This window comes from Tursiops truncatus, chromosome 20 (assembly GCF_011762595.2).
Source record: "Tursiops truncatus isolate mTurTru1 chromosome 20, mTurTru1.mat.Y, whole genome shotgun sequence".
NCBI lineage: Eukaryota > Metazoa > Chordata > Mammalia > Artiodactyla > Delphinidae > Tursiops > Tursiops truncatus.
Window position 1 is genome coordinate 2,252,889 of NC_047053.1, and position 25,816 is coordinate 2,278,704.

Here is a 25,816-nt window from a genome sequence, read left to right on the forward strand (position 1 = left end):
GTATAGGAGTCTGGTCACTGGGGCCCGAGCAAGAGGGGTCATTGCTGTCCTCTGGATCCTCGCCTTGGGCATCGGCCTGACCCCGTTCCTGGGGTGGAACAGTAAAGACCGTGCCGCCAACTGCACGGAGCCCTGGGATGGAACCACAAACGCAAGCTGCTGCCTTGTGAAGTGTCTTTTTGAGAACGTGGTCCCCATGAGCTACATGGTGTACTTCAATTTCTTTGGGTGCGTCCTGCCCCCGCTGCTCATAATGCTGGTCATCTACGTCAAGATCTTCCTGGTGGCCTGCAGGCAGCTCCGGCGCATGGAGCTCGTGGGCCACTCGAGGACTGTCCTCCAGCGGGAGGTCCACGCGGCCAAGTCCCTGGCCATGATTGTTGGGATCTTTGCTCTGTGCTGGCTGCCGGTACACGCCATCAACTGTGCCTCGCTCTTTCAGCCAGGCTGGGCCAAGGAGAAGCCCAAGTGGGCCATGAACACGGCCATCCTCCTGTCGCACGCCAACTCGGTCGTCAATCCCATTGTCTACGCCTACCGGAACCAAGACTTCCGCTACACTTTCCACAAAATCATCTCCAGGTATGTTCTCTGCCGGACAGACGTCCGCAAGAGTGGGGATGGGCAGGCAGGGGCGCAGCCTGCTCTCCAGGTGGGCCTGTGACCGAGGCTCCTCTCGCCTGTTCGAGGAGAAGGCACAAGTTCGGTAACAAAGGGACCGGGCATGGCTGGCGGATTCTCACTGGAAGGACAGCTACACCTCACAGGCCAGCAGGTGGCCTCTTCGGAGCACTTCCCCGGAGGTACCACGTACCTAGTTAATATGCACACGTTACTCGTAGGTCCCGAGGGTCGGCACATGTGTTTACGGTTCTCTGGCTGCTCTGGCTGATGATGCCGACAACTTGAATGGATTGTAAAAGAAAGTTTTGTTTTCCTAAGACTCTACCTCTTTCGTGGTAGAAAATGACTGAAACTATTTTACTGTGAAACACTGTGAACTATTACAATACAAATACTTTTTAACTTAGCAGGCAATGGAAAAAGTTGGACATACTAAAAATATATACTTGTTCTGGGGAAGGTGACCAGGAAAATTAGAAGTATAATTCTTCAATCAAGACACTGCCATATTAGGGAGATGATAGTCTCATAAGTTCTTAAGTAGAATGTCATCAGATGACGGGTTTGATAACAGTCTTTTCCATGTACAGCAAACTACCCTAAAGGAAGAAACTGGAGAAGTGGGATCCCTCCGCCACCAGATTCTGTTTCCCCCTTCCAGAGCTAGATAGTGAATTTTACTTCTCTCCCAAGTTCAAGTTGGCCAAGTTGCTGGAATCCAAAGTGAAAATTTTACTAAGGAAAGTTAGAGAATTGTGTTTATGTATGAGGTGAAATAAAAATAAAACTTAAAAACAAAAATACAGTTTAGGGTGCTGCGCCGGCCTGCTATGCAGAGCTCACCTACCTTCCGTTCTTTATCCTGAAATAAGTTTACACTGAGCCCAAGTTTGCCAAGTAGCACAGTCTTGATAGGTTTTATTCGCCACACCTCGACCTAAGAGAAGGCTCTGCCACCACAGAGCCCTGCGCCATCTGCGGCCTTCCCCACAGTCATTCGTTAGCACCTCATATTGCGGGGCACAGGGCTGGGGGCTGTCCGAGGCTGCAAAACCATCTATTTCACCTGTCTGGTCGCTGACTCGATTCCTTCCGCAGTAACCCTGCGCGCATGTTGCAGGCTCACGAACCCCTAGAGAGACAGGGAGAGCCTGTCCTTCTAGGACCCTGTTGCAGCTGTGGACAGCCTTCCCCATGGAAAGTTCCTGTCCTGTGCCGAAATCTGTCTCGTGTTCCTTTTCATCCGCCATTGCTCCTTTGCTCTCTCTTGGGGTCCGGATGCGTCCCGTTGATCTCCCTCCCAGCATCCTCTTGGGAATCTCTCAGCCTTTTCTTCCTCAGACTGGAAATCCCCAGCAGCGTCTTCAGCTTCCTTCGTCTGGCTCGTTACACAGCTCAGAAGTGCACGCAGAGCAAACCGGCACTTCCTTGTCCTAGGTACTGACTACATGTCTCACGATACAGCCTATTTAATCAGCCGTTTTGGCCTCAACACCGCAGATTCTGCAGCTCGCTGAAACCAGAACCCTGATGTCTTTTTGTCTTTGCTGCCATTTAGCCACATCTCCGCTCTAACCTTTTACCGCAGAAAAATTTTCTGGACCCAAGAAAAAGAACTGATGCTTATTTATCTATAAACTTCAGCTTGCTGTTTCACCTACCGTTCCAACCTCTTAGAAATGCCTAGTACTCTGGTCACTTAAGAATCTAATTATGACCATGACATGATGTTAGGCTTTGGAGTCTAAAACGCTTGATTCCATCTGGAAATTTTCTACCCAAGGGGCTTGGAGGCTGGTCCAGACTTTTCACGAGGGCTTCAAACCATACGCACATCCTGGGCCCAACCCACAATGCCTCCTGCAGCCCACGGGGAAGGGACAGCGACAGGAAGTCTGGTTCACGTCTCGGCCGCGTGAATCACGCGTGGCCGGTCGCGTGCGTCCTGGACAGGACTCCTGTGTTGAAGGACAGTGTGATGCTCCATCTGCGCCATCTATGATGCTTCCTGTGTCTTTTCCATCAATAATACTTCAGTCAGTTGCTTGTCAGAGACGCTCAGCTGCTGACAGGTCCTCATAACCTGACTAAGATAAACTGCCAAGAGGTGCTTGCACTGGAAACAAAACACACAAACCAGTTAGAAACCGGAGGGGCCGGGCTAACCCAGACCTCTCACCACCATCACACGTAGCAGGAAAGGAGTGGGGCACAGACTGTGCGCCTCTCACTCACTGCCTGCAACTGAAGACAAAGATGAGACCTCCTAGGAGGCAGTGGGGACGAAGGAGGTTTTCCTTTGCCTGTTGTTTGGGGCAACAGTTTAGATCCAGCTTGGTACAGGTAAAACCAAGGGAAAACTGAGACAGGCTCTTTATTTTAGTCCTAAATTATATTTCTTTCTTCCTCGCCTTCAGAAAGCTGTTAATAGCAATGGCTAACGTTCCTTGAGGTACTGTGCTAAGTGCTTCTGAGAATTATTTAATAATGAGATAATAAGATTATCTCATTTAAGCCCCCTAGCGGGACAGGTCTTATCCCCATCTTACACACATGCTCAGAGTCTACAGTGTAGTCCCTTCACCACTATTAGACTTCCGGGGCGCGGTGTCGGGGGCAGGGGCAGGGGTGGCGGGACCCTCGCGTGCCTCGGCCTGTAACACCTCTGGGGGGAGGACCTGTGCTGGACCTTGTGTCACAGCACATACAGCTTAGGTTACTGGAGGGCCTGCTTGAACCCTGTCATTTTACAGGTGAAATCAGCTGTGAAGGTGGCTTCTTGTACAATGGGACATTCAACCTGCCACCCAGTTCCCGAGGTGTGTAAAAGAAAGGGGAAGAACTCAGCGGGTGCTACAATATTCTTCCTTGGCAAGACTTAACAAATGGCTGGGCAGTGCTTTCTCCTGTGGAGTCAGGAGCTTTGTGAGTGTGTCTTGTTCCTGCTTGATGCCCTGACTCCGTGAAGTCAGCAGAGGCACCGATGTGCTCTCCTGCCCCCAGGAAGGTCGAGCATGGCCAAGTGCCAGGCTGTCTCACGGGGAGTGGGAAGAAACACCTCGAGGCTGGACGTGGAGCTGGGGGTATGCAAAGCTGCCAGCAGCGATTTAGTTCGTATTTCTATTGGGCCAACTGGTTCCCCAGTTGCCAGCTTTGGGGATTACCTGTTGCCCTCCCCACAGCTTCATCTGTGACCTTTTAAATTAAAATGGGAAACTGGTGTAGTTCTAAAAAGGACACTGCATTTTGGGAGGGTAAACCCAAAAGAGAGGACTAACTGAAGTCAAAGAGAAGAAACTACTATGTTTCCACATGCAGTAAAATCCCCACTTTGTGCAGCTCTTAAACGACGCGGCGAGGGCTCTCAATCTCTCCTAGCTCAGCCGCAGCTGGGGGGCCCTTCCCATCCTCACCAGGAGGCTGTCACCCTTCCGCAGCACTGAGAAGGCAAATGCCGGACACGAACAGTAATGACAAGAGGCCAAACACACGTATGTTCTACCGGAACTTCCAAGTACCTAGAAAGGAAAGGATAGATGGGATCAGACTTGGAAAGGTGTGCTGGAAAACCACTCCCTTCCCCCGGATTTATCTGCCTGACGACTCAGAGCTGCTCTGCGCTGGGAAGAACCGTAGGAACATCTTCCGCAGAAGTGGCAACTCGACTTCCCTGCCTGCGGGACCTTCCTGCTGCCTTAGAGCTCTGCCCTTGAGGACTCCACAGGACAAAACAGAAGCGTTTCGGGTGGGTTAAACCATCCCTCTGGCTGGTGATTCAGAGGGCCCACTCCGTGGGCTGACTATAAAGAGGCAGAGGAGAAAGCCCCCTCATTTGCACTTCATCGTGGTGTTTCTCAACCTCTGGTATTTCACAGCATGTGTGTAAACGTCTAAAGCTTCCACCACACGTGTGAAGGGAGTCTGAAAACAGGTGAAGGCTTGGTGGTGAGGCAGAAAGACAGGTCTTCAGAAGAAAACGGGAAAGGGCTTCTGAAAAGCATCTGAGAACAGGAGGAATGTAGGAAGCAGAGAATCTTGTAACGGGATGATCGGGCGGCTGTCTCAGAGCGCGGTAAGCCCAGATCTGCCTGTTCCCCAGCAGGATGGAAGGAGCGCACAGATACGAGGGCTGGGAACACGCCAGTCCAAGAGCAGACGGCCGGCTGTCAGTCAAGTGGTGAGGAGAGGCCATCCAGGGAAGTGACGCTGCATCTGGAGTGTGACTGGACAAACGGAGAAATCGCCTGTTTACGTCTCCACCACGAAGCGGCCAAAGACACAGCTGAGGGCTTCATTCCTACAGTTAAATCTGCAGGGCTTCCCTGGTGGCAGTGGTTAAGAATCCGCCTGCCAATGCCCGGGACATGGGTTCGAGCCCTGGTCCGGGAAGATCCCACATGCCGCGGAGCAACTAAGCCCGTGCACCACAACTACTGAGCTTGTGCTCTAGAGCCCGCAAGCCACAACTACTGAGCCCACAAGCCACAACTACTGAGCCTGTGCTCTAGAGCCTGCGAGCCACAACTACTGAAGCCTGTGCGCCTAGAGCCCGTGCTCCGCAACAAGAGAAGCCCCCGCTCACCGCAACTAGAGAAAGCCCACGCGCAGCAACAAAGACCCAACGCAGCAACAAAGACCCAACGCAGCCAAAAAAAAACAAACAAACAAAAAAAAAAAACACTCTGCAAACTGTTGGCAAAAGGAGCGCCCTGGGCACGCGGCGCCACCCCGAGGGCTAGCTCACGTGAACCGCAACTTGCCACAGGGCTCCCACGTTTTGCAGGCTCTGAGGTGGCCACCTACATGAAAAGGCCAGGACTTAAAAAGCACCAAATGCCAGAGCTCCTCTTTCTCCTCACAAAGAATAAAGCAGCAGGAAAGGCTTCAACCGAGCAACAGCAGTGTTCAGGCACGAGCTGTGCCTGTTCGTCAAATGACCTGCATTCACGTGACGCGGCCATGTCGCTAAGGTTTCTTGACCAAGTCAGGAGAATTCCTTGGGGGCTGCAAGATTACCAGAAATGGCCCATGACTAGGTAAGAAGATGCCTACTGTTCCCATTAAAAATTTCAGCCCCAGTTACAAATCAGGTGTGAAGAAAATCACATGTTACAGATTTCCAGTCCTGGGGCGCTGACATGTTTTCGGTGGTGGACGCTGAGAATGATTGCAGGAATCTCCCCAGTGTCTGGAAAACACAGGCTGAAGGGAGAGCATTAAAGCAGATTGTTTCCTACTCAGTCCTGCACGAAAACCGATCAACATCCAGCAGTGACACCAACAATTCTTGCGTCTCCAAACTGTCACCAATGAATAAAACACTTCAGATTTCTTCTTCTCTCTGGATTTACATTTAACTAGGCATAAGCCTCTGGAATTCTACACTGACAAGTTCCTTCTTATGGTGGGTCCCCAGCCCATCAGAATACTCTCTGGATGAAGCTGAGTGCCGGTAACTCAGGAACGGGGAGAGTTTCTACAAGAGGTTCCCTTGCTGATCCTTTCAAAGGCTGGCTAGGACTCAAAACGTTCAGCCGCCCGAGGCAGTGAATACTGTAAATGAACAGTCAATTCTGAATTTGCTTCGTCTTTATCGAGCAGTGGACAACTAACGAACCCAATAATCAGGCAGAGATCGGAGTTGGATACGTTTAGAACTAGAAATTGACCTCACGGACCATCTAATTCACTTCCTTCACCCTTCAATGGAAAACCCCCCTCCTCTCACGGGAAATACTCCCAGTTCAGCCACTCAGAGCCTGGAATGTTTATCCCAAGGAGAGAGCTTTTAAAAAAAGCAGTGCAGGAAAGAGGATACTCAAACCCAGGCTGGACGTGTGTGCACCTTGCCTGGAGGAAGTCTGCTGCGGTTCCAGTGAGGTTCTAAGGTGACTGGCCCACCTGCGTGGTCATCCACTCAGGACAGTTTTACTTTATGGCTGCTCAAGCCTCTTAGCATCCATCACAGTGGGGAACTGTATGATCTACTGTTCCCCAAGTTCGGTGCCTCTCTCGGAAAGAGGATTATACATTCCTGCCCTATTAGATACAGGCTGACTGTGTGACCTGCCTTAGCCAGTACAACGTGAGTAGCCAAGCAGAAACATTAAAAACGGTGCATACTATGTCCTCTTCTCTGTCTGCCGTGAGATCCGCAATGTTCCAGACGGGGGCTGCTCCATTGACTGGGACCCTGAGTGGAGACGTTTTGGAGCAGAGCTGCAGTTGACTCTTAATGGAGATGTATAGTGAGTGAGATATAAACTTCGTTTTGAAATTTGGGGGTCATTGCTACCACAGCCTAACTTATTTAGCACCTCCTGACTGACGCACCCCCGTTCCTGGGTGGACCAAAGTTTATCAAAAAGCAACTCAGGTAACAACATCAGTGTGACTTTAAGATAATTTCCACTACACCTGGACGAAGTGAGAGCATTAGAAGGTTGCCCTATGGAACGATAACTAGCAGGACCAAGAGGCAATGTCTGACTCAACTTTTATCATCTCACAGGACCTCTGAATTAAGCCAACTTCTTTCTATGTTACTATATACAATGAAACCACTGAGGTTAATTTGAGGGTGTCTATAAGATTTCTACAGCCTCATTTAATTCAGAGTCCCAGCTGACAGCCACAATTCTAAGAAGTTAGCATTTTCATGACGAATAAAGCAACATGATATAATACAGAATGTGAATGATGAAAATTAAACAACTCACAGTGATCCTGGGAGGAACAAAAAAGTCAACAATAACTGAAGTATTTCAGAGTCTTTAAGATTTTAACTAACAATGAGATCCCAGAACTAGAGGGCAGTTGGGACTCTGCTTGTGCAGGTCAGGGGTTCTGCTGATGTTGGAACTAGGACAAAAAATCCGAAACTAAAAGACATGGGAAAACTCCGAGGCCCGCCCCGTTGAGGGTATTTTAGCTACATAAAAACCAAAAGTAAATACTCTAGAAAGAAGACGGAAACGCTTCCTCAGGTACAAACAACATCACTTAAGAGTGCCGCTTATTAATCTATGCAGCTCACCACGAGAAAGTTCTCATCAGCAGCCTCTTTTAAGTAAATACAACCCGGAGTTTTAACTGCAGCCTTCAGCACGGATCACCCCGGCTTACTTCATGCAGAAATGCAGGAGGACGTGCCAGGTTGGCCGCACCATCCTGCAGTGTGGAACCACAAGTAAGTTCACTAGGCAAAGCCACCCGTGTACCCAAGAGGCTCTGCCCAGTCACTCACTCACTAAGAATGAGTCAACACGGTCTTAACTCTGAGGTCATCATAAATAAACCAGAATCCAAACACTGAAAAATCCCTCCTTCCTGGTCTTCAGCAAGGCCTGGATTAAATACAAGAGCTGACAGCTTCGTTTTCACTCCTTCCAAGCCAGACACAAAATTCTGGAGACCACTGCTGGTGTTTAATTTCATTCACAAGATTCCCTTCGCTCAATCCCAGCGGCAGGTACCACTGTCTAATGTAGCTAAACTGGGGGTGGGGAGTGCGGCCCACTGCTGACGTACAGACAGGCAGTGCAGGATGGCCTTTACACATCCCCGCTGCCGGAGGTGACTGTTAATTTTCTGCACCTCAGTTTTCGGCACAATGAATATCTTTCCGGGCTTTTGGTGAGAATTATCAATACATGAAAGTAATTCGGAGTCTGATAAGAGTCTGATCTGTTACTTTACAAATCTACCTACCTTCAGCTCCAGTGGGCAAAACTAAGGTCCAAGTAAACTGCCTGAATTCAGCAGTTTGGCCTTCGTGAACACTTCTTGACAACAATTTTGACAGATCATTTCTATGAGATGAACCTGGACATGTGGAAGGATTTCAAAGTACATTTTGGTTTTTGCTTGTAAGCAAGAGATAATGTAACAAGGTGATGGAGTCAGCACTTTTTGGTGGGTGGGTGGGTGGGAAAGTACCTCTAGTATTAAACGACAGGAAGGCAAAAGTTGACTGTGCTCCGTTAGACCTAAGAGATCCTCTCTGCGTCATTGCTGGTTCTACACATCGCTACCAGGTAGAGCTAACAGGTCATGTTTATCTTATTTTAACTACTCATACTCTTATTTTACCAAGTTGGGTCAAAGGCTTTTCAAAAGCCCAGGAAATACTCAGAGCTGGTCACCAGCTTTCACAGAGATTCATGAAAACATTTTGTCCTACGGGGATTCTGTTGAGATAATCCCCACCTCTAGGTCTCTACCTGGTAAACACGCCTCCCACTGGGTGATGAGATTAAGGTGACGGACTGGCGATCAACGAGGTCCAAGGCCTGGACGGCTGATGAGCCAAAGACAAACTTCAGCCTGGGGAGCAGAGAAGCTTCAGGTTAGATGGCTGGACTCAAGCCACCTCTGTGACTTGACCCAAAGGATCACCACTGGCAGTTTTTAAAAATTCAGTTCATTTTAATTTGGAAGAAAAAAAAAAAGCTGACAATACAGCAAAACCCCATGTAATCGACCCCCCAGAATAAATGTTAACATGACCCCATGTAATCGACCCCCCAGAATAAATGTTGACATGACCCCATGTAATCGACCCCCCAGAATAAATGTTGACATGTTGTTTGGATAAAGAAGTCCTCTTTATACTTCAGTCTTTCCTATTCGTCCCAACTTCCTTCATCCCCGAGGCAACCACATGAATTTGATGGTTTCCTTCCTATTAATGTTTTTATATTTTATAATACATAGTACATATGTGTGTGTGCATACATATATATACACACATACATATATACATATGGTATCGTTTTATAAGTTTTAAAACATAAAAGGTATATGGTAGGCTTTTTTGGCAACTTTTTTTTCCCACTCAGTGTACTTTTGAGAATGATGCATGTATATATTTGTGTGTGTATATATATATATATTTTTTTTAAACTTTTGAATATATTCTATTGTATGTACATAATACATTTTATGTTTTAAATACTCTATTTTTTTTAAGTACTCTATTGATGGACATTCTGAATGTTTCCATTTGACACTATTACAAATAATACTCAGTTATCCCCGTACATGCCCCTTGGTGCACATATATGAGAGTCCTTCCTGGTTATGTAAGTGAAAGTGGAACTGCTGGGTCTTAGGATATGTGCAGTTTTCAGTTTTAATGGGCGCTGCCAACAGCTTCCCACCGCGGAAACAGTGCTCCCCCTAGCGCCATATGAGAGTTCTATTTCCTTCTCATTCTCACCAACACCTGTATTATCAGGCCTTTTCATGTTTGACCATCTGATGGGTGTTAAATTTGTTCTTTATGGATCAGTAATAAAGGCTATCCAGCTGTTAAGTGATGTACCAGAAAAAATGTGATATGTGGGAAAATTCTTACAATATGTTAGGTGAGAAAGGTCGGGCACCGTATTTTATATCTAGAAACTCCATCATGTTAAAAATTTTTTTCTTAAGAAAATCTACAATTACCTCAAAGTAAAACATTACATTGAAAAAAAAGGCGATAAACCAAATTGTAACAGTGATTATCACTGGCTTGTATGATTATTCATGCTTTTGATGTTTTGTTTTCCAAGGACTTTATTTATTTATTTACAAGTATGGGTTATTTTTATAAACTGGAAGATAAAATGGCTGGGTTGAACTAAAACTAAAAAGTTAATGTTTTAAAGAACCCATATGATTTGACACAAAATAAGAAGACAGCACTACTAAGGCTTTAAAATTAAAACGTTCAACTTCTTCATTTTCTAACAAAGTAGTCTGTTACTATAACAAACTGTTAGAATGGGAAAAGTGTTTAAAATTAAACATAGGACGATTGTCTATGGGCAAAGAAAACTAAAGACATAAAATCTGGTAACAACTGTATCAATCAAATTCCAATTAACTTTAAAAATGGATCTAATAAGAATTTTTTTAACTTGCCTTGTCTACTTTATAACATATTGTGAATATCTCAATGCACTTTTAACCACTTTTAATGGTTATAAAGAATTCCATTGTAAAGATCAATTACTTTTATTTTCCCCAAACTCTATTTTTTGGATAATTAAGAGTTTGTTAAATTTAATTTGAATAATTAGATTGTTTCAAGGTGTTTTTTCTTTTTGCTACCATAAACAATAGTGGATGAATGTGCTCACTGTAGTCTTTAAACATCCATGATTAATTCCCTGAGATACAGTCTTATAAGTGGAATTTCTGGGTCAAAGAATATGTATATTTTAAAGCTCCTGTTCCCAGCTGCCAGTTTACCTTCCAAGTTACACTCCTACCATCAGTTATCCTCTTCTCCATGTTCTTGCCAACATCTGGAAGATTCTTACCAACATCTTTGCTGTGATACCCAGGTTTTATAGATGGGAAGTTATCTAATTATTTTAATTTGTATTTTTATGATCACTAGTAAAATTTAGCTTTTTGTCAAAGCTTTTGGTAACTTGAATTCTTTTATTACTTGCCTATTTTCTTTGTTTTAAATGTAGTCATTTTTTTAATAATGTAAAATCTTTGTAAAAAATTTAAGAAATAGAGAAAAAGTTAAAGCCATTTTCTAAATTGCACCTCCTTCCTCCCCCCTAAGATAACCTCTGGTATAAGTTGGTGTATATCCTTCAGGAGTTTTTAAATATAAATGTTTATGTGCAGTTAAATGTTTAGTTACTCCTAGGTAGCTTTCACTTTTTTCTTGCTATTAGGAATGTAATTAATGTTTGAACTTTGTGTATGAAGGAAAATAATTATTAGTTTCTGTATTTAAAAAAAAACCTTTATTCTCTTGGTGTTTAAAAAGTAGTTATGTCCCCTACAAATAATGACAATTGTCTCTCTTTGCAAATAGGCATACGGCTGACTCTTGAACAATACGGGGATTAGGGGCACTGACCCTGAGCAGCTGAAAATCTGCGTATAACTGTAAGCTGCTCTCCATATCTATGGTTTAACCAGCCTCACATGGTATAGCACTGCAGTATGTATTTACTGAAAAAATCACTATGTGTGGACACACATAGTTCAAACTTGCGTTGTTCAAGGATCAAGTGTACTTCTCATTTTTTCATGTGTTCGTGTAACAGCTACAACTTTTAGAGCAATGTTAAAGTGTCAATTAGGACAATAAGGGAATGCCTTGTACTGTCAGATACAGTGTTGGTTATTCACTTGAGACAGATTTTTAATCATGTAAAGAAAATATTGTTCCTAGTTTAGTAAGAATATTTTTTAAAAATCAAGAGTTGATGCTGAAAGAATTTGGCCTTTAAAAAACACATTAATGATTAAAAACAAAAAACCCAAATACAACAGGATATATACTTACGATAACAGATGCTCATCAGGAACTGTAAAACAGGAATGGAAAGAAGGTTAATTGTGTCAAACCAGTGACCATAGACAAAAACATCTTAAAGAGACTATAAACAGGGGCTTCCCTGGTGGCGCAGTGGTTGAGTCTGCCTGCCAATGCAGGGGACACGGGTTCGAGCCCTGGTCCAGGAAGATCCCACGTGCCGCAGAGCAACTAAGCCCGTGTGCCACAACTACTGAGCCTGTGCTCTAAAGCCTGCGAGCCACAACGAGTGAAGCCCGTGCACCGCAACAAAGACCCAACGCAGCCAAGATAAATAATTTTATCAAAAAAAAGAGAAAAGACTATAGCCAAGAAGACTTTTGTGTAAGATGGTGAATTGAACATAGGCATCAAATTTTACTCCTTCCCAATATTCTGCTAAACAATAATAAAAGGATTTTTTTAAAAGAAGCATAAACTCCCCAGGATGAGGACAGGGAGAAACACAGCTGGAAAATAATTTACAAGACCTGAGAACACTGAATCCTAAGTGAGCAATGGGAGAGCCGAGTGTAAATCAGAGCCTGATTTACCCTTCAGAATCTAGTACCCCCTCCTGCTAAAACAAACCTCAGAAACTGGTGGCACCAGATGGCTCTGGAGTGGGAAGGAAGCAGGGGGGCTAAAATAAGACTCTTTGAAAGAAAGTTTAAGAAGCTAGAAGGTCGCAGAATAATGCTTTCAGATGTCTGAAGAAATGGTATTTCCAACATATAATTCAATACCTAGCCAAACTATCAATTAAGTGTGAGGATAGGAAAAGAACTTTTTCAGGCATGTAAAGCCTCAAAAAGTACATCTCGTGCTTTTCTTCAGGAAGGTACTAGAGTATGTGCTCTATAAAATAAGGTAGCAAACTGAGAAAAAGAAAATTGTAGGGTGAACTAAATAGAAGGCTCAACTTAGGTAAAGGGAATTCCCCAGACAATAATGGTGAAGGGAGATCTCAGGAGACAGCCAGCCCATAGGAGAGCACACCTGAAGACTCTAGGAGAGACTCCTGCAGGAACATGAAACTGATAAAACATCGCATTCACCTGAACATCTTGAGTAGCGATTTAGAACACTGGTAAAAAAAGAGTTTGAGGTTGAATCAGGGATACATGAAAAAGTAAACAAACACAAGTATGACAGTTTTGAGAGAAAGCAGAAAGTTACAGGAAAGGAAACGTAATCCTAGCTTCCTGCATGGCTCAGCTGTGACTCCATTTTACGTCATCACAAGTGTAAACTCAGTATTGACCTAAAGAAATTATCGTTGAAGGGTGGGGGGTCGGGAAGAGTGTATGACTAACTAGAACAAAGATTTTTAAATAGCAGAAAACGGTTCTGCTGAAAATAAACGTGAGTCACTGGTAGTGGTCGCTCTGAGTCCTGAGCATCAGAGGCACCTGCAGGCCCCCTTCAAGACTCTCAGTGTATGGATTAATCCATTCAGACAGAGCCCATCTCGGGCAACCGCTGTTTGAGCTGACAACAGACTGGCTTTCCCCCCACCCTTTCTGGGATCAGAACATGTTTGAATACCTGGCTGGCCTAATCTTTCAAGCACATATACTGCTTTAGTTTTAACTGAAATGAGAAAAGTTGGCTTCCTTTTCTCAATTCTTTAAAAACAGTAACTCAAGATAAATCCTTTTCAAAGTGCGGTCCTTTTCAAACAAAAGCCATCCAAGTGAACCAGCAGGGGCAGTTCTGAGGTCTAATCTATTTATTCAAGGACCATTCGGACGCTGGTTGCGCAGTTCTCATGCAGATGCACTTCGATCGGGACCCTCTCAATACCGGTGTGTGCTGCGAACGCCCAGGGATGCGGGAACCTGGTCACAGAGCATCCTCTGCTGGTCAAAGGAAAACAGGTACAGCCACAGCGTCCAGAACCGCCCCCGCCCACCCCAAATCGCTGCGTCTGCAGCCGGGTTTGCGGCCCTGAAATACTCGCTCGTTGAACAGGGTGTAGGAGAGGATTCGTTTAGAGCGAACACAGATTTTGAGAAGGAAGGGCTACTGACGAGGTCAACAGAAACCTCCCTCGTAGGGGCCAGCAGCCCCGCCCCGGTACCCCGGGTTTCCGCCCCCGCCGGCGCCGCCACATAAGCCTCCAGCCCGTACTCGGCGCGCCGTCCCGCGCCGCCGCCGCCATCTCGCTCAGCAGCTCCTCCACCACTGCCGGCAGCGTGAGCGCCCGCGCCGCCACCGCCATGACCGGTCTCGCGCTAGCCAGGGCGTGGCGGACGCGGTGACGTCGAGTGCGTCCCGACCAATCGGCGGGCGCTCGACGCCGGTGGCGGGACTTCCGGGGCGGGACTTCCGGGCCCCGGACCGCAGTCCGCAGAGGACGCGGATGGCCATGCATCGGATCCTGGGCGCGGGCCTGGCTCTACGTCTCCTGCGGGTGGCGGGGCGGCGGGGCCGGGGCTGCCCGGCGCGCCTGCTGCCGGGTCCGGCGGGAGGCCGAGCGCCCGCGGCGGACGTGCCGCCGTGCCGAGAGGCGCCGCGAGGCCTGGGCCCGGGCCTGCTGCCGCTGCTGGCAGGTGAGGGGCGCGGGCCCGCGGGCTGGGCGGGCCGGGCGGGCCGGGCCGGGCGCGGTGACCTCAGCGCCCCTTCCCGCAGCGCTCGCCTGGTCCTCGAGGCCCGCCCCGGCGGAGCAGGAGCAGGAGCGGGAGCGGCAGGGCGCGGGCGGGGCGGCGGCCGGGGACGCCGAGGCCGAGATCATCCAGCTGCTGAAGCGAGCCAAGGTGAGGGCCTGCAGTGACGGTGACACCGGTGGACGGAGGCCCGGCGTCTCCAGTGCAGGTGGAGGCGGCGCCGGGGGCAGCGGAGTTAGCCAGCGTTGGGGGTGAGAGCGCCGGCCGGGAGAATTGTGCACACGTGTGGCGTCCTGATGGTGCAGCTTAATGCGGGCCGTGCGCGGTTTGGTCCTTCTCTCTCTCCCCCTCCCCGGGTTATCGCGTCTGTTCCATTGGGCAGACTGCCGCTACCTGGCCAGCAACGTCCACACTGATGCCCGCAGACGGCGGGGTGTGCCGATGTGCCAGCTTCTCTTTGAGGCTTCACCTGCCCCAGACTAACCCCTGATCTTAAGTGCCCCCCGGACACCTCCCTTCACCGTCTCTTGTTTACTGCTACCTACCTAGTTTTCCAGCCTGGACGCTTCATAGTCATTTTTAAAACTTGTGGTCCCTAACTACCACCTCCTGATATACTTAGAGTCCAGCAACAGATCCTTTTTGGATTTTGCCACCAAATCCAAAATATTTCTCAAATCTGCCCCCTTTTCTCTGTCTCTCCTGCTGTCACCCTGGCCACGCTGCTGCAGCCTCCTAACTCCAAGTCTGGTCTGCCCTATTGGCCCCCTGCCACCCAGTCTTCATGCAGCAGCCAGAGTGATTTTTTTTTTTTTTTTTTTTTTTTTTGCGGTACGCGGGCCTCTCACTGCTGTGGCCTCTCCCGTTTTGGAGCACAGATCCGGACGCGCAGGCTCAGCGGCCATGGCTCACGGGCCCAGCCGCTCCGCGGCACGTGGGATCCTCCCGGACCGGGGCACGAACCCGTGTCCCCTGCATTGGCAGGAGGACTCTCAACCACTGCACCACCAGGGAAGCCCCCAGAGTGATTTTTTAAATGTAAATCGGATCGTATCACTTCCTTGCCCATAAACCTTGAATGACTTCTCACAGCATTTGTGATAGAACCCGAGCTCCCTGCCGTGGCCTGAGACCCTACACGATCCACCCTACGTTGCCTACCTATTTGGCAGTTATCGTCAGGCTCACCATCCTCCCTTCACATCTGTTGCCTTTCATTTTTCTTTTTTTTTTTAGAAGGAATTAATTAGTTCTTTTTATTTTATTTATTTATTTATTTATTTTTGACTCTGCTGGGTCTTCGTTGCTGCGCGGGCTTTCTCTAGCTGCGGCGAGCGGGGGCTACTCTCTGTTGTGGTGCGCGGGCTTCTCATTGTGGTGGCTTTTCTTGTTGCGGAGCACAGACTCTAGGCACGCGGGCTTCAGTAGTTGTGGCACACGGACTTAGTTGCTCCGTGGCATGTGGGATTTTCCCGGACCAGGGCTCGAACCCGTGTCCCCTGCATTTTCAGGCGGATTCTTAACCACTGCGCCGCCAGGGAAGCCCTTGACTGGTTTTTGAAGAACCATTTTCTTCAGCCTGTAGGGCCTTTGCTCGTTCCCTACTCGCTGTTTGGGTCATTTTCCTCACAATTCCTTATTTGGTTGACTCTTTCTCTTCCTTCTTACCTCAGTTTAACTGTCACTTCCTTGGAAGGCTTCTCTGACTCCCATTGAGGGGGGACCCCTTATTGTTCCTTTCTGTTGCTTTTCTTCCTAGCTTTTATCATTAGTTGTCATTAAGCTTACTTGTCCTACAAGGTCACTTCCAGCCTGCAGGAAGAGAGAAAGAGGATGTAGGGCCAGCAGCTTCCTTATAAGATTTGATAAAAATTGCTTACATTCCTGCTGCCTGCATCTGTTGGCCAGAGTTTTGTCATGTGGCCAAACAGAGCTGCAGGGGAGGCTGAACTCCCTGTCACCATTGTAGACATAATGCCTGGTGCATAGTAGGAGTTCAGTCAGTATGTGACGAGTGAATGAATAACTTCCTTCTGTGTGTTGGGATATATAGCTGTACCCACTTCCGTGTGGTAGCACAGGCGTCTGCTTTCTTTATATTTCATTTTCTGTTATTTTCTTTGTTTTCTCTTTTCAGTTGTGCATCATGAAAGATGAGCCAGCAGAGGCAGAGCTAATTTTGCATGATGCTCTTCGTCTTGCCTATAAGAGTGATAACAAGAAGGCCATCACTTACACTTACGATTTGGTAACTCCTCTCGCCAGTCTGAGCCATTGATGATTAAGGGTGGATGCAGGAGAAGGGTGGTTAGGCACCTGATTCATGTTCCTGACCTGCAGCAGGCCCTGAAGCTCTTTGCCTTTTGTTTTTACTAAGTTTTCTTTTGGTTTCAATTTTTATTGCTCTTGGGGTGTCACAAGACGCCTCAATCCCAGACAAAAAAGAAATGAATATCATTAATATTTGTTTCTTCAGTGAAGAGTGGATCTAGATTTGGTTTGTCATCGTCAAAGTCTGTTCGCGTATTTGTTCTCACACCATTGCTGTACTTTGCTACTGGCAGATCAGTGACATACTTTTCTCTGGACTATTTTTTTAGCTAGAGGGTGACAGCAAAGGGGAGTCTTTAGCTTAAACGTTTTGAAGTAAGTAGGAATACAATGCTCTAAACTGAAAAACAACTTGTAATTAATTTTCAGATGGCCAACTTAGCATTTATACGGGGTCAGCTTGAAAATGTAAGTAAATCACTTTGTAATGTCATGAATTTGTGAAGGGCTAGCCTGAAGGAACCTCTGTTAGTAAGGGTACAGGCTAAGCTGCTGTAACAAAGAGACCCCAAAATAGAGTGACTCAAATAAGAAGGAAGCATATTTCCCTTTAATGCATTAATCCAGAGGTAGCTAAGCCCTGAAGATGGGTAGGTACCTCTGCTCCATGAAGTGGCCCAGAAGCCCAGGTTCCTTCTAAGGTAGGTCCTCATCTGCGTAAGAGAGCTGGCTCACCTCCAGCCTACAGGAAGGAAGAAGGAGAGGATGGAGGGCAAGCAGCTTCCTTATAAAGTGTGATTTAGAGATTGTTCACATGTGTTCTGCATGCATCTCTTGGCCACAGCTTCATCATGTGACCACACCTAACTGCAAAAGAGGCTTGACCTGGTAAAAATTGAGGAGAGTCTAACTAAAGAGATGGAGAGGAGGGTGAATATTAGGGGGTAGTTTCCAGTTTCTGCCACAGTGGGTTTGGAAGGGAAGTTAATTTCTGAAGTTGGTTTCTACTCATCACAGAATAGTTTTCAGGGTGCCCAGAGGATGTGCAGTCCTGGTATTTTAGTCTGTTTTCCCACCACAAGGTTACCTTTTTCTTTGTATATGTGAGTGTAAGTGTGTGTGTGTGTGTGTGTGTGTGTGTGTGTGTGTGTGTTGTGTTTTCCAAGGAATGGTACATAAGACTAGTGCTTAGAATCCAGGGTCATCTGGATAGGGGACCCAAATAAAACAAAAATCTTTTCCTTGTGCTTTTAGGCGGAAAAACTTTTTAAAGCAACAATGAGTTACCTGCTTGGAGGGGGCATGCAACAGGTAAGGACGTGACGTAGGATTGCTCCCTAGCTGAAGCAGTTTTCAAAAGTCTTACTTCCTGTAAACTCCATCCAGCCCCCACGTGTGCTTTGGCCAAAGAGTTGGAATTCTTTTTCCCTAAGACTGGTATAAAATTTGCCAGTCTTTCATTCATGCAAGAGCATGGTATCTGAGGAATTCACAGTTGCCTGATTCCTCCAAAAGTCTAAAGACTATGGCTTTCAGGTCAGAGTCAGTCTAGAAGTTGATCTGAAATACCCCTTGAGGAAATTTTACTTGTTATGAATTTCCTTCATTTTTCTTTTCCCAACAGGAAGACAATGCAATAATAGAAATCTCTGTAAAGCTGGCCACTATTTATGCTGCTCAGAATAGGTAAGTATAGTCAGAATCTAGGCGTGGAGGCAGCCAAAGAGTAGGGCTGTGGGCAAAACGTTGGCCCTGGGATGTTGCTTACTTTTCATTTACCTACTAATCACCTGGGTCTCCAGAACTTAGGTGTCACACTCATAGTGCTCCGTCCCTCACCTTTGAAATCTTGAGTCTTTTCTGGGCTTGCCCCTGCTGTTTCCATTAGCCTGCTGAGCGGGACATGCGGCCCTCGTACCTTTGGCTGCACCGTGACAAGTCTAGGCAAGTTTTCTGTTCCTGCTTGAACTGGGAAGGGAAGTTGTACTTAGAACCTTAGCTTAGCTTTTCCTAGGAGAGGAGGGGGCACTGTAAAGGCTGCTGGGGATAATGTATTTTGCTGGTTTAGGGATCAGCAAACCAGGAAGTCAGGTATAAAGTTAAATGATGAGAGAGTTGCTGTGGGAATGTCTTAGTGGCTAGCTCAGCGGGCAGCTTTTAAAGCCCATAGAGATGATCTGGTAGCTAGGTTTCAGGAAGCAATACCCAGGAGTGGAGGAGAGACCTGCAGGTGGGACCAGAAAGCAGTGCTGAGTTAAAAGTGTTAGATGAACCTGAGTTGTTACAAAGAAGGAGGAGTCTGCGGGTGCGCAGGAGGGGCTTTGGGGACAATCCGGGTGTGTGCCGCAGATGAGAGAGGCCTGGTACCTTCCTTCTCTAGGTGGGGTTCAAAGAAGAAACCCTAGGATGTAAGCAGACAGCTCCTCTAGAGAGTTATATTTTGGGGTAAATTTAAGGAAAGACCTGAGTAAGCCTGGCTTTTCCTTTGCTTTATCGTTGCTGCAGAAGTTGGGTACCAGAAGTTTGGAATTGCTCTAGTCAGCAGCTCCTTCATTCTCAGCGGGACCCAGTCCGTCTCCTGGCATTTGGTTGGGCAACAGGACTAGCTACGGGTGGGGCATGAGCTCCCAGGGCAAGAAGCAGCCCAGAGATAGTGACGGCGGAGGGTAAGGCACGCCCGTGGCCTCCTACGAGGTAGTACCCACTAGTAGTTCGCCTGCAAGTTACTCAAAAGTGTTTTTTCATTTTGATTTGTTAAGGAACGCATGAGACCAGGGCCAGGCCCTGAGGCTGAGAAAGGCTGATACAAGTTGGGAGGGGTCGTTGGTAGACATTTTGCTGTGACTCAGGATGCCTTGTGGGCAGCCTCCCCCGTTCCGTGCCCTGATCGGATAGGGTCCCTCCTGCCAAGGTTTGGTTCTTCTGAGAACAGCAGAACAGTGGGGTCATCTGGCAAAGCACGAGAGGAGAAGAGGTGAGCTTGGTAGTGCCACCTGTGGTGAGAAGCTAGGAGCCAAAATGGAAGAGCAGAAACCAGGGCTGAGCTTGTGGATGGAGACGGAGTTTATGTCGTGTTTCTGTGCATCTCTGTAGAAACCAGCAGATGACCCTTGTTCTGTCCAGAGTCAGTCTCCCTGCTGCCTGGGTGTCCTCTCCAGTTGACTGAGGTCCTAAGAGTGGGGCTAAATGCCTTCTAGTGCCCTAGCTAGGAGTTCCCTTTCTGTAAAAGAAACTTGCATCAAAGACCTGCAGCTTGGGAGAAGTGTAGAGCTAACAGACCTCCAGAAACTGAGTGAGGTCAGCAGTTAGAATCCTCACTGCCGTGGCCCTCGCCTCCGTTGGTAGTGTATCACTTTGAGCAGGGGTAACCTCCTCACACGTGGAGGAGCTGACCCCTCTGAACTGTGTTAGTGGGAGGTGAGGGAACGGCTGGTCATGTCGGTTATTGAAACTCTGTCTTAAGTTAACGTTAATTAGGTGACCAAGAAAAACCCAAACTTGAGAAAGGGCAGATTGACACCTCTTAGAGATTTTAAACAAAATTCCCTCTTCCCGTCTTGCACTTGACAATGTAAACCTGAGCTGGAGAGATGAGGACAGAAGAGCACTTTGTGAAAGGTGTGCAGCTGATTGGTGCTCTTTGCTTTACAGACAGGATCTGGCTCTTGCTGGTTATGAATTCTGCATTTCAACTCTAGAGGAAAAAATTGAGAGACAAAAGGAATTATCAGAAGACACTTTGTCAGGTAGGGAAACCTGACTATTTTTTGGACAGTTGCCTTTTTTGCCACAAAGGGCTTCACTCTTCAGCTGTGGTAAAGGAAGCAGAAAGGTATCTGAATTGGGGGGAAAGTTACTCATTTTGGAAGCTGTGGCTGTTTCTAAGGTCTCAGAGGGTTTGGAATTAGATATTTTCTTTAAATGACTTGACCACTGGTGGTGGTTGTTTTTTTTAACCCCGTGGTAACATCTTCATAATATATCTGTTGATTTTTATTATATATCATCTCTGGAAAATTGGGGAGCAGAAAGGGAAGTTTCTTCTCTTGTCTCTTGGTTCAGCTACCAGTCACAATGCTAATTAAGTACCTTTGGTCCCCAATGTCCACCAGCTATGAGAAAGGAAGTGAAGCTCATGTTTTGTCTGTCCTCATCGCGGAGGGAAGAGCATGAAGAGTCATGCTGGGAACAGAATGGGGTGGGCAGGACACTGGCTCTCAGCCATTCGGGTTCCTCCCTCCCTCCCTCCCTCCCTCCCTTCCTTCCTCCCTCCCTCCCTCTCTCCCTCTCTCTCTCTCTCTCTCTCTCTCTCTCTCTCTCTCCCTCCCTCCCTCCCTCCCTCCCCCTCCCTCCCTCTCCCCCTCCCTCCCTCCCCCTCTCTCCCTCTCCCCCTCTCCCTCCCTCCCTCCCTCCCCCCCCCTTCCTTTGTATTGTTGATTTACAATGTTGTGTTAATTTCTGCTGTACAGCAAAGTGACTCAGTTTTACACATATAGACATTCTTTTTTAATATTCTTTTCCATTATGGTTTATCCCAGGAGATTGGGTATAGTTTGCTGTGCTCTACAGTAGGACCTTGTTGTTTATCCATCTAAATGTAATAGTTTGCATCTGCTAGCCCCACACTCCCAGTCCGTCCCTCCCCCCAACCCCCTCTCCTTGGCAACCAGGAGTCTGTTTCTATTTCACAGATGAGTTCATTTGTGTCAGGTTTTAGATCCCACATATAAGTGGTATCATATGATATTTGTCTTTCTCTTTCTGACTGACTTCATTTAGTATGATGATCTCTAGGTCCATTCATGTTGCTGCAAATGGCGTTATTTCATTCTTTTTTATGGGTGAGTAGTGTTCCATTGTGTATATGTACCACATCTCCTTTATCCATGCATCTGTCAATGGACATTTAGGTTGTTTCCGTGTCTTGGCTATTGTGAATAGTGCTATGAACAGAGGGGTGCGTGTGTCTTTCTGAATTAGAGTTTTGTCTGCATACATGCCCAGGAGTGGGCTTGCTGGATCATACGGCAGCTCTGTTTTTAGTTTTCTGAGGAACCTCCGTACTGTTCTCCACAATGGCTGCACCAACTTACATTCCCACCAACATTGTAGGAGGGCTCCCTTTTCCCACACCCTCTCCAGCATTTATTTGTAGACTTTTTAATGATGGCCATTCTGACTGGTGTGAGTTGGTAGGTACCTCATTGTAGTTTTGATGTGCATTTCTCTAATGATGTTGAGCATCTTTTCATATGCATTCGGGTTTCTTAATGTGGGTTGAAGTATTGGGAATTTTCAGATTTGTCATTCATTCAGTAGCCCTGATTTCACACTTCCTCTTTGCCTAGAGCTAGCATGATGCTAGAGATACAGCGGCCAACTCTGTTGTCCCTAAAGCAGTACATATGGCTGCAAGAGTTTTCTGTAGTCATGGGTCTTCCAGTTCTCCCTTGAACATAACTCAGTTTTCCTCCTTCATACTCCACTGAAGCCCCCCTTATTAAGGTCACCAGTTCTCAATCCTTATCTTACCAGCTCTACTAACTAGCAGCTCAACCCAGGTGGTCACTGTCTCCTACTGGAAACCCTTCATTTGCTTGGTTCTGGGACACCTCACTGGTCCCTTGCCCTCCCCGGGTCACCTGTAAAGGTAGTGGGCCTCAGGGCTGTCTTCGGCCCACTTCCCTTTTCTCTCTGCCCTCACACCCTAGGAGACAGCAGTTAGTCCCATACCTTTAAATACCAGTTTTACATCTTCAGCCCCGGCCTGTACGTGAGCTGCAGGCTCATGGGTTAGATGGTCTACCTGACACCCTGACCTGAATGCTTAATGGTCACCTCACACTTAACGTGTTTGAAATGGGTCTCTCTTTTTTTTTTCCTGCATTGATTTAACTTTTTTTGTTGACATATAGTTAATGTCTAATATTATGTTACAGGTGTGCAGTATAGTGATTCACAGTTTTCAAAGGTTATACTCCATTTGTAGTTATAAGATATTTGCTATATGTTCCCCATGTTGTACAGTTGTACAGTGTGTCCTTGTGGCTTATTTTGTGCCTCTCACTCCCTACCCCTGTAGCGCCCCTCCCCGCCGAGATGGGCCACCTGGTCTCTGCCCCTCACAAGCTGGTTTCTCGCGAGGCAGCCCTTTTCGTAAATGGTACCACCGTGCACCCGGTGCTTTGGCCAAGAACCTAAGCAGCAGCTGTGATTTCTTCCTCATTCCCTACGTGTCATTCACCAGCAAGTTGTACTGAATCAGCCATCAAAATGCATCCACGTCACAGCCGTCTCAGCCTCTTGCCCTACCGCTCTGGTCCAGGCTGTCATTGCTTCTTGCCTGGACTCCTGTAGTCATCTCCCCACAGCTTGTCGTGCTTCCCTTCATTCCCTCAGAGGATTTACTGCCCCCCCACCCCCCCACCTGTTTGACACCATCCTTCCACCTTCGCCACCCGGCTCTTTTCTCGCTGTCGTACGTTCCCAGCTCAGTGCCGCCTCGGGGCCCCGTGCCTGCTCTTGTCTCCATGGCCAGTGGCCTTCACCCAGGCCTCTGCTCAGGAGGCCAGCCTGCCAGCCAGTCTTCCCACCTGTGTGCATTCTGAACCTCTCTCCTCCTCTGCTTTGTCACCCTGGGAAGTAGGTGTGTGTGTTGTGTGCTTGAGCTACTGAAGTTCATTTTTGTTCAAGCGTTTTTAGTGTCTGTCTTCCCTGTCAAAGAGGGAAAGAGCCTTCATCTGTTTTGTTCACTGCTAAATCCCTAGGACCTAGAGTAGTGCCTGCTACATAATAGAGGCTCAGTAATAATTGCTGAGGGAAAGGGCAAAAGGCCCAGCAGACACTGACAAATGTCAGTGCAGTATGGAAGTGCTTTGAAGAAATTCACAAAAGATGTAAAAACAAGTTCTAGCTGTCAAATAAGTCACTTTTGAACTATCCACATCCTTGCTATGTTTCATTTATACATTGACTGTAGACAGTTGCTTCAGAGTATAAAGCAGTCTTTTCTGACTCCAAAAGCAATACAAGGGTGCTGAAGAAAATTTCAGACAGCATTAAGAAGAAAATAAAGATCACTCATAATTGTATTAAGAACTCCTGTTTAGGGCTTCCCTGGTGGCGCAGTGGTTGAGAGTCCGCCTGCCGATGCAGGGGACTCGGGTTCGTGCCCCGGTCCGGGAAGATCCCACATGCCGCGGAGCGGCTGGGCCCGTGAGCTATGGCCGCTGAGCCTGTGCATCCGGAACCTGTGCTCCGCAACGGGAGAGGCCACAACAGTGAGAGGCCCACGTACCGCAAAAAAAAAAAAAAAAAGAATTCCTGTTTATTTTTTGGTGTATGTCTTTCTAGGCTTGTTTTCCTCTAGCTATTTACATTTTAATAAGCAAATGAGGAGTCACACTTACATGACTTCTTTGTAACCTGATTTTTTTTAAATTGGCTCTCTTTTTTTTTAATAAATTTATTTATTTATTTTTGGCTGCATTGGGTCTTCGTTGCTGCGCGTGGGCTTTCTCTAGTTGCGGTGAGCGAGGGCTACTCTTCGTTGTGGTGCGCAGGCTTCTCATTGCGGTGGCTTCTCTTGTTGCAGAGCACGGGCTCTAGGCACACAGGCTTCAGTAGCTGTGGCTCGCGGGCTCTAGAGCGCAGACTCAGTAGTTGTGGTGCACGGGCTTAGTTGCTCTGCGGCATGTGGGATCTTCCTGGACCAGGGCTCGAACCTGTGTCCCCTACATTGGCAGGCGGGTTCTTAACCACTGCGCCACTGGGGAAGTCCCTGGTAACTGCTTTCTTAAAGATAATAATCTATCATCATTATGTGCTTATGTTAATTAATATATACTTGGGTCTCTTTTAAGGTTTTCCATTCTGGTTTATTCATCTGATGGCTCATAATAGTATATGTTGTCTGAATTAGGTGATATCATTTGAGTTACATGGTGATACTGGTCTCACACATACTTCTTTTGCAAAAATTTTTCCCATTTGGTTTTCACTCAATTTCCATATGAATTTTAGATATTTTTCATGTGAATTTTAGCTCTTTTTGTTCGCTCCCCAAAGTACTTTGAGAATGAATTGTTAAATTTGTGTTGTTTATAAATTAGTTTGGGGAGGTTGCCTTCTGAATAAGTTAGCATTTGACTACAAATAGCAAAAAATTTCAACTAAATTAAGTGTAGCCGTGAGGACACTGTTCTGTCATGTGACTGGCGGTTTAGTGAAAGGGGGCGGGGCTTTATGGCTCACGGAGGTCCTGAGGGTTGTGGTCTCCCCATCCATCCTCACTGACACTCTCAGTGTGCTGGCTTTCACTTCACACTTTCCTTGTGGTTGAAAAGTGACCGTCAGATCCCAGGAATCTCATCCAGAAGTGACAGTGTCCACTTCTTGCGTGTTTCTCTTAGAATCAAGGCAATTTTTCCTGGAAGTCCCCGCCTAGATTTATGCTTGCTCCCTGCGGGCCAGATCGGGTTACGTGGCATTTCTAACCCAGTCCTTGGCAAGAGAAGTGGCATTAGCATGATTGGCTAAAACTGATCAGGATCCATTCCTGACAGAGGTTCGGAATCCCGTCTGCTTGAATCATGTGAGGAAAGTGGCTGAGACCAACGGCAGCTCTGCTCTCATCACGCCGCCGTCTTCCCATTCAGGGACGTGGTCTGCTTCTCCTTACAGATCTTTTCAGGTAGATCTGACAGCTGTTCTGTTACATTTGATTCTAAATGGGCACCTTACTAAACTATTTGCTTTTGAGTTGATATTCACACTATTTCCAGATATATAATTAGAGATTTGGGAGGTCATGATAATTGTCTTTTTTCAGATAGTTGTACTTCTGTGTCCCTACTCCCTCCCCTTACTAAATGTAGTTCATTGGCCATAACCTCAGAACATTAAGTAACAGCGGTGCTGGACAACTTTGTCTTGTATCTGATTTGGTGCAAAACCGTGTGAGCAGATGTATTATTACGTGTGGAGCATGTCAGGCTTGCCG

The 25,816-nt window shown here is 47.0% G+C and overlaps 4 protein-coding genes across 9 annotated transcripts in view; 3 read left to right on the plus strand and 1 right to left on the minus strand.

Annotated features, from left to right (window-relative positions):
- Positions 1 to 113, plus strand: part of SPECC1 (sperm antigen with calponin homology and coiled-coil domains 1) — a 267,975-nt gene extending 267,862 nt beyond the window's left edge. For both annotated transcript variants that reach the window (XM_073797313.1, XM_073797316.1), the window contains one exon: positions 1 to 113. The gene's annotated coding sequence lies outside the window, so the exon portion shown is untranslated.
- ADORA2B (adenosine A2b receptor) overlaps positions 1 to 12,074 on the plus strand; it is a 31,308-nt gene extending 19,234 nt beyond the window's left edge. The window contains exon 2 of the mRNA XM_004311917.4: positions 1 to 12,074. Coding sequence (XP_004311965.1) covers positions 1 to 664 — 664 coding nt within the window. The 3' untranslated portion in view covers positions 665 to 12,074.
- ZSWIM7 (zinc finger SWIM-type containing 7) lies at positions 2,604 to 14,336 on the minus strand. 2 transcript variants are annotated; one of them, XM_004311920.4, is made up of 5 exons: positions 14,069 to 14,203; positions 11,927 to 11,948; positions 8,847 to 8,949; positions 4,038 to 4,142; positions 2,604 to 2,740 (listed from the first exon to the last, which is right to left on the minus strand). In XM_004311920.4, the coding sequence occupies exons 1-5, from the start codon at positions 14,157 to 14,159 to the stop codon at positions 2,621 to 2,623; spliced, it is 441 nt and encodes a 146-aa protein (XP_004311968.1). In that variant the 5' UTR covers positions 14,160 to 14,203; the 3' UTR covers positions 2,604 to 2,620. The 2 variants fall into 2 exon arrangements, with proteins under 2 accessions (XP_004311968.1, XP_033703664.1); XM_033847773.2 differs by lacking the exons at positions 2,604 to 2,740; positions 4,038 to 4,142 and adding an exon at positions 8,335 to 8,448 and having other exon boundaries at positions 14,069 to 14,336.
- Positions 14,271 to 25,816, plus strand: part of TTC19 (tetratricopeptide repeat domain 19) — a 26,964-nt gene continuing 15,418 nt past the window's right edge. The window contains exons 1-7 of one of the 4 annotated variants that reach the window (XR_004523918.2): positions 14,271 to 14,490; positions 14,570 to 14,694; positions 16,682 to 16,792; positions 17,245 to 17,283; positions 18,070 to 18,126; positions 18,440 to 18,501; positions 20,467 to 20,561. Coding sequence is in view for 3 of the 4 variants with exons in the window: in XM_033847767.2 (XP_033703658.1) it covers positions 14,301 to 14,490; positions 14,570 to 14,694; positions 16,682 to 16,792; positions 17,245 to 17,283; positions 18,070 to 18,126; positions 18,440 to 18,501; positions 20,467 to 20,561 (679 nt within the window). In the remaining variant the exon portion in view is untranslated. Of the gene's footprint in view, positions 14,491 to 14,569; positions 14,796 to 16,681; positions 16,793 to 17,244; positions 17,284 to 18,069; positions 18,127 to 18,439; positions 18,502 to 20,466; positions 20,562 to 25,816 lie in introns of those variants that run through there. The other 3 variants (XM_033847767.2, XM_033847768.2, XM_033847769.2) reach the window with 3 other exon arrangements.

Excerpts from the sequence above, each read along its gene's own strand:
- ZSWIM7 (XM_033847773.2), bottom strand. The coding sequence starts at position 14,312 with ATGCATGGCCATCCGCGTCCTCTGCGGACTGCGGTCCGGGGCCCGGAA. Across the intron at positions 11,949-14,068 it reads GGCGCGGGACGGCGCGCCGA|TTCCTGATGAGCATCTGTTA; the intron begins GTACGGGCTGGA and ends CCTGTTTTACAG. Across the intron at positions 8,950-11,926 it reads CCTGATGAGCATCTGTTATC|GCTGAAGTTTGTCTTTGGCT; the intron begins GTAAGTATATAT and ends TCTGCTCCCCAG.